A 7,578-nucleotide genomic window follows, 5' to 3' on the forward strand; every position below is an offset into this window, starting at 1 on the left:
TTGATCTAGTAAATAATACATATAAACATTGATCTAGTAAATAATACATATAAACATTGATCTAGTAAATAATACATATAAACATTGATCTAGTAAATAATACATATAAACATTGATCTAGTAAATAATACATATAAACATTGATCTAGTAAATAATACATATAAACATTGATCTAGTAAATAATACATAACATTGATCTAGTAAATAATACATATAAACATTGATCTAGTAAATAATACATAACATTGATCTAGTAAATAATACATATAAACATTGATCTAGTAAATAATACATATAAACATTGATCTAGTAAATAATACATAACATTGATCTAGTAAATAATACATATAAACATTGATCTAGTAAATAATACATATAAACATTGATCTAGTAAATAATACATATAAACATTGATCTAGTAAATAATACATATAAACATTGATCTAGTAAATAATACATATAAACATTGATCTAGTAAATAATACATATAAACATTGATCTAGTAAATAATACATATAAACATTGATCTAGTAAATAATACATATAAACATTGATCTAGTAAATAATACATATAAACATTGATCTAGTAAATAATACATATAAACATTGATCTAGTAAATAATACATATAAACATTGATCTAGTAAATATAAACATTGATCTAGTAAATAATAAATATAAACATTGCCTCCAGCTCTGTGAGATCAATTCCTGTACATTGAGGCTATTATAATAATTAGGCCAAAGATTGAAGGGACAAATAAATCCTCCTCCTCATCATTGATTGATTGATTGATTGATTGAAGTATTTATTAACAGTTTGCAGAATGAACAGTACATTTCAAGAACAACTCAATACAAAAGACTGTTAACTGTGAGTGGACGACGCCACAAAGCACTACACTTGTTTACAAGAAGGTCCACCGTTTTCAATTCATCATAACATTTAGAAACGTACAAATATACACTTCTATATAGCCCAAAAAACAGGAAATCATCATAAGAGGTAAAAAGGGGGGGGGGGGGGAACATATAGGGCTCCATTTTCATCACCGCTAAACGCCCCATCCCTAAACTTTTTTTGCCTTTTTAAAAAAAATATAATTTTGCAAAACATTTTTGAATAGTTAAAATGGCCAGTCTACAAGCTCACAATGTGTCAATGTAGATTAGCCAGTTGAACTATTCAAAAATGTTTTTCAAAATAGTATACAAAAAAAAAAAAGTTTAGGGATAAGGGGTTAGTTTAAGTTTAGGGATAAGGGGTTTAGTTTAAGTTTAGGGATAAGGGGTTTAGTTTAAGTTTAGGGATAAGGGGTTTAGTTTAAGTTTAGGGATAAGGGGTTTAGTTTAAGTTTAGGGATAAGGGGTTTAGCGTTGACGAAAATGGAGCCCCAGAGGGTTCACTCACCTTCACCGCGGGAGGGCAGCGAGGATCGCAGCTTGTGTCCTCCTCCCTGCATCTCACTCATGTCCAGGAACTCCGGCTGGCTCTCCCCCTCCTCCTCCTCTTCATCCTCAGAGCCACAGTCCTCCTCATCTCCTCCTCCTCCTCTGATCCTTTCGGGGGGTGGCAGAATGTAACCGATCAGGGTGATGTCCCCCACGGGAGTCCCTAAGAGGGACGTGCTGCTCTGTGACTGTGACGACATGTTAGATATGGTCTCTGGGGCTCAGTAGGCTGCCCGCCTGTCCCTCTACTCTGCCGGTCCCTGCTGGGACTGTGGTGGGACACTGGGACTCCTCTCCTCCGTGTCTGTCCCTCTACTCTGCTGGGACTGTGGTGGGACACTGGGACTCCTCTCCTCCGTGTCTGTCCCTCTACCCTGGGACTGTGTGTGGGAGTCGGTCTCCTCCAGTGGGCTGCCCGCCTGTCCCTCTACTCTGCTGGGACTGTGTGTGCTGTGTGGGTCGGGTCGGGACTCCTCTGCTCCGCGCCTGAACACTGTGTGGATGTTTTGTTTTGGTCCGAAGTGCACATCACGTGTCAGGAACTAAAAGGAAGGAAGTAATTTTTTCGAGCATAGCGTAAAACAAATGTGAAGGTTATACTGCCACCAAGTGGTCAGGGAAGGTACAGTAACTCTTAGAGTAGATTCTGTTCTGAAGGTTTAGTTGTATTAAGAAATAAAACACATTTTAAGACTTTTCTGTTGTTAATACCTATATCAGAAAGAATTACACATTCTTCATGTTCTTCTTTTAATGTAACAATAACAAAAAAAAGCACATAACACCACTGAACTCAGATTTAGGGTCAAATTTGTAATGATATTTTTTATTATTTGATCACACAAACAGTTGTGAGGATATCTGACAACACTCTCTCACACACACACACACACACACGCACGCACGCACGCACACACGCACGCACGCACGCACGCACGCACGCACACACACACACACACACACACACACACACACACACACAAACACACAGACACAAACTCACTCACTCACTCACTCACTATTTGATGAATTGAACAAGGTGGACCCTCTTGTAAACAAGTGTAATGCTTTATTGGGTCGTCCACTCACAGTCTTTGTATTGAGTTGCAAACTGTTAATACATATTTCAGTCAATCAATCAATGAAAACTCACACACACACACACACGCACGCAGCCACACACGCACGCATGCACACACAATCTTATCCTACAACAACAAAGTATGGCTATCGTTTAGTTTTGGGTCAAATCTCATCAAATGGTGGTCTTGATGATGAACGCCATTGCAAAATACACACAAATAAAGTTTAACTTTTTTAATTATATTACGGAAGAAATTGAACATAAATAAATTACACAATATTCTAATTAATTGAGATGGAGCTGTGTAAGTATCAGAAGGGCAGAAGGTCAGTATTAAGTCATACTATGTAGACAACACTATTGCATTGTATGTAGTCATAGCACTTCATAGTACATAATGTATATCATAGTATATGTATAGTTTGTATAGTTTCATTATATAGATACTCCACTGTTATGTGCTTAGCTTACGCATGTTTCATGATAACTACTTGTTATGTATGTGATGTATTACCATGTTTTTTGTTCTTGTTTAATGTAAATCGCTCTGGATTAAGAGCGTCTGATAAATGCCTAAATTGTAAAATTGTATGTTTGTGTATACTGTATGTCCGTCTACCAGTATACCCAGGTTACTGTGGGGGACAGTGGTTCCCAAAGTGGGGTCCGGGGACCCCCAGGGGTACCTGAGGGAGTTCCAGGGGGTCCCCAGCTAAATGATAGTTTGGAACCAAACTCAGATAGTGTACAAATGGAACCAAATGGAGTTAAAATAACATTGATTTTACAAAATAAATTGTGGGTCCCAGAGATATAAATGCCATTAAATGGGGGGTCCGTAGACTAATGCATGTCAAACTGGGGGTCCTTGAAACCCATTCTGACCGGGCACCCATTTTGGTGTCAGCATCATGTTATGCTTTAGCTATTTAAATTTAAATTTAAATTTAGCAGATCTACAAGCTCATATCGCGCCACCGAGTGGCGCGATACGAGCTTGTAGGTCTGCTATTTTTGAAAAAATCGAAGAACGACTGACATTTTTATAATCTGATCTCAGGTCAGAATGGGTTAATCAGACCAGTGTGTGTCCGGCGGAAACCTCGTATGAATCTGATCTCAGGTCAGAATGGGTTAAACCGGTTGAGAATCACTGCTAGAGCTGTAAAGATCTTCTCTTATGGGGGGTCCCAGGAATATATTTTCAAATGGGGGTCCGCGGGGCTAATTAGTGTCAATGTGGGGGTCCTTTGACATGAAGGAGTTTGGGAACCACTGTTGTGGGGGACAGTCTATGACAGTGGTCCCCAAACCTTTTACCCCGTGACCCAAACAGAAAATAGATATTCGCCCCCCGGCACCCAAACTAGTGAGAATAGAAGATCTATACAAGCTCACACCGCGCTATTCATTTCTTCATGAAAATACTGAAAAGAAATCATTGTATTTTGTTTTTCATTTATGCATTTTTGGGGAATATTTTGTTTTGAAATACCGGTAATAATAATTGGCAACAATTGAGGGGGGTGTGTAGGGCAGGACTCAATGTATTCACCTGTATGCTCTGAGGGGGGTGTGTAGGGCAGGACTCAATGTATTCACCTGTATGCTCTGAGGGGTGTGTGTAGGGCTCAATGTATTCACCTGTATGCTCTGAGGGGGGTGTGTAGGACTCAATGTATTCACCTGTATGCTCTGAGGGGGGTGCGTAAGGCAGGACTCAATGTATTCACCTGTATGCTCTGAGGGGGGTGTGTAGGACTCAATGTATTCACCTGTATGCTCTGAGGGGGGTGTGTAGGGCAGGACTCAATGTATTCACCTGTATGCTCTGAGGGGGGTGAGTAAGGCAGGACTCAATGTATTCACCTGTATGCTCTGAGGGGGGTGTGTAGGGCAGGACTCAATGTATTCACCTGTATGCTCTGAGGGGGGTGTGTAGGACTCAATGTATTCACCTGTATGCTCTGAGGGGGGTGTGTAGGGCTCAATGTATTCACCTGTATGCTCTGAGGGGGGTGTGTAGGGCAGGACTCAATGTATTCACCTGTATGCTCTGAGGGGGGTGTGTAGGACTCAATGTATTCACCTGTATGCTCTGAGGGGGGTGTGTAGGACTCAATGTATTCACCTGTATGCTCTGAGGGGGGTGTGTAGGGCTCAATGTATTCACCTGTATGCTCTGAGGGGGGTGCGTAAGGCAGGACTCAATGTACTCAAAAAAAATGCACACCAAGTGCACGAAGACCCGCACACCGTCTAAGCTTACACAATATGAACTTTATTTAAGGAACTATTCGGTCAAAGACCTTCAGGCATCTGCTGATCATAGGTAGCCACAAAGCTACTGTATTATACATACACAACTTGTAAATGCTTTTTTTTCCCCTTCTTGAAGTTCTTGTAATCCTTAGAAATGTATTTGTTTTAGAGGGGCGCTTCTATATATCCAGCTTTTAGCGTGTGTTCACAAACTTTGTTGTACACATTAAACATTACATTCACATGAATGGACAATTATACATCATAGTCTCTGAGCAAATTACGTCATGATGGTTCACGATGATAAGAGCGCCCCTCACTTCACATGGGTGTGATTTTATTTAATTTTTGAGTGGTGCAACCACTCCTACATCCAGCAACGTCCGTGTACCTGTGTGTGTGTGTACCTGTATGTGTACCTGTATGTGTGTATGTATAAGTGAGCACGAGTATGTTACATATTTGTACCAGTAGGGAGCACCAGAGATACAGAGAAGACGTCCGTGTACCTGTGTGTGTGTGTGTGTGTACCTGTATGTATGTATAAGTGAGCACGAGTATGTTACATATTTATACCAGTAGGGGGCACCAGAGATACAGAGAAGAAATTGGAACGATACAGAGAAGAAATTGGACGATACAAATTGGAACGATACAGAGAACCAATAGACGGGAGTTGCACCACTCGGTTCACACTGGTGTGATTTTTACATTAGACCGGTATAATGTTGTTCTCGTGGGTCGTGCAGCAGAAATGTTTCATCAACAGGATGCTCAGGACCAGCAGCGCGGCCGCCACCGACGCCAACAGGCCTACGAGCGCCGGGAAGACGACGGCGCCGTCCGTCGGGTAGAGGAGGGGGAAGGTCAGCGTCTCGTCGGACTCCACCGGGCCCAGCCGGTGGTCCGAGCGGCAGTTGAAGCGTGCGCCCACGTCCTCCCGGGTGGCGGCGTAGCGCAGAGAGGAGGAGGTGGTGGACAGGCCCGTCTGGGGGTCCGTGGTCACGGTGGAGACCACGGCGACGCGCGTCCCGTCGGCCGTCAGCGGCCGGCCGTTCCTCTGCCACGTGATCCGGGCGGCGGGGTGGGCGCCGCGCACCACGCACGTTCCCAGCGGCACGGCTCTGTCCTTCTCCAGGCGCTCCGCCTTGTCCACGATCTGGGGCTGGACCGTGGTGTAGACCTCCACGTTGACGCTGCGCACCCGCACGTCGTGCTGGGAGACCACCTCGCAGGTGTAGACCCCGCGGTCCGCCAGCGCGCTCCGTTCGATGACCAGGCCGGATCTGTCGTCGATGCTGACCCGTTGCTGTGTGGCGTCGTGGCTGTCGGTCGGGGCCAGCTCAGCGTGATGGGTGGACTTGTGGAAGTCGTGGCTGTCGGTCGGGGCCAGCTCAGCGTGATGGGTGGACTTGTGGAAGTCGGGGCTGTCCGTCGGGGCCAGCTCAGCGTGATGGGTGGTCTTGTGGAAGTCGGTCGGGGCCAGCTCAGCGTGGTGGGTGGACTTGTGGAAGTCGGGGCTGTCCGTTGGGGCCAGCTCAGCGTGGTGGGTGGTCTTGTCGAAGCGTTTGGTCAGCACGAGCGCGGTGCCGTCGCCCTGCACGTGTCTCCACGTGGTGAGAATCAGCGTGTCCCCGGCGGGGGTGCTGTCGTCGCAGGGCACCACGGTGGTCTCTCCGTACATGCCGATGAGCGTCTCCGCGCCCCGCGCCGGAGCGAGGAGCGTCCCGGGGCCGACGAGCAGGGCGACGAACAGGAGGAGAGCGGCGGACACGTTCATCTGGAGGCCTTTTGTGGTTTAGAATCAGAGTTATCTTTCTTCTGGGATAAATCCGAGAGAGTTGCTTTCAGTCAATATATTATTTCCTGAGATCGCAGCGCTCTAGTGCATCATCACAGTGATGTCACCATGAGTCACTCATCATAACCATATATGGAGTCTTGATGTCAGCCCATGTCCAAATATGGAATCTATGATGTCAGACATATGTCAGACAATGTCAATGGCAATTGTCAATGTCATGCCCATATATGGAGAACCCTGTGTCTGCCAGTCCATGTCAATGTCATGCCCATATATGGAGAACCCTGTGTCTGCCAGTCCATGTCAATGTCATGCCCATATATGGAGAACCCTGTGTCTGCCAGTCCTTGTCAATGTCATGCCCATATATGGAGAACCCTGTGTCTGCCAGTCCTTGTCAATGTCATGCCCATATATGGAGAACCCTGTGTCTGCCAGTCCTTGTCAATGTCATGCCCATATATGGAGAACCCTGTGTCTGCCAGTCCATGTCAATGTCATGCCCATATATGGAGAACCCTGATATTGCCCATACATCGGCATGCCCATATATGGGTATACTGGTATAGCAAGAGGCAAGCCATTATATATCTATTGGTGTTACGAAGGAACGAAGTGTCTCTCTGACATCATAACCGTGATGTCAGAGGATGACACCACTGACATCTCGACACTATAAATATAGGCCTATAGCGGGCCAGCAGGGACCTGGGTGACAACACGACGCAGAGGCTGAAGGAGATGGAGCAGAAGGAGATGGAGTGGCAGAAGGGGATGAAGGAGTGGCAGAAGGAGACGGAGGAGTGGCAGAAGGAGATGGAGGAGTGGCAGAAGGAGACGAAGGAGTGGCAGAAGGAGACGAAGGAGTGGCAGAAGGAGACGAAGGAGTGGCAGAAGGAGACGAAGGAGTGGCAGAAGGAGACGAAGGAGTGGCAGAAGGAGACGAAGGAGTGGCAGAAGGAGATGGAGTGGCAGA

At 45.2% G+C, this 7,578-nt stretch overlaps 2 protein-coding genes across 2 annotated transcripts in view; one reads left to right on the forward strand and one right to left on the reverse strand.

Moving 5' to 3' along the window:
• LOC310860046 (DNA helicase B-like) overlaps window positions 1-1,652 on the reverse strand; it is a gene marked incomplete at its 5' end in the record, with an annotated part of 29,340 nt that extends 27,688 nt beyond the window's left edge. Inside the window, one exon of the mRNA XM_083766807.1 lies at window positions 1,412-1,652. Within this exon, the coding sequence (XP_083622933.1) occupies window positions 1,412-1,652 (241 nt within the window). The remainder of the gene's footprint in view (window positions 1-1,411) is intronic.
• Window positions 1,653-5,552: 3,900 nt separating this feature from the next.
• On the forward strand, window positions 5,553-6,739 carry LOC310860047 (uncharacterized protein; the record flags this gene model as incomplete). The annotated part of the gene is made up of 2 exons (XM_083766808.1): window positions 5,553-6,116; window positions 6,285-6,739. The coding sequence occupies 2 exons, from the start codon at window positions 5,553-5,555 to the stop codon at window positions 6,666-6,668; spliced, it is 948 nt and encodes a 315-aa protein (XP_083622934.1). The 3' UTR covers window positions 6,669-6,739.
• Between the last annotated feature and the right edge of the window lie 839 nt (window positions 6,740-7,578).

The sequence above is a fragment of the Protomyctophum parallelum genome (genome assembly GCF_964188405.1).
Source record: "Protomyctophum parallelum genome assembly, chromosome: 6".
In the NCBI taxonomy this organism is placed as follows: Eukaryota; Metazoa; Chordata; class Actinopteri; order Myctophiformes; family Myctophidae; genus Protomyctophum; species Protomyctophum parallelum.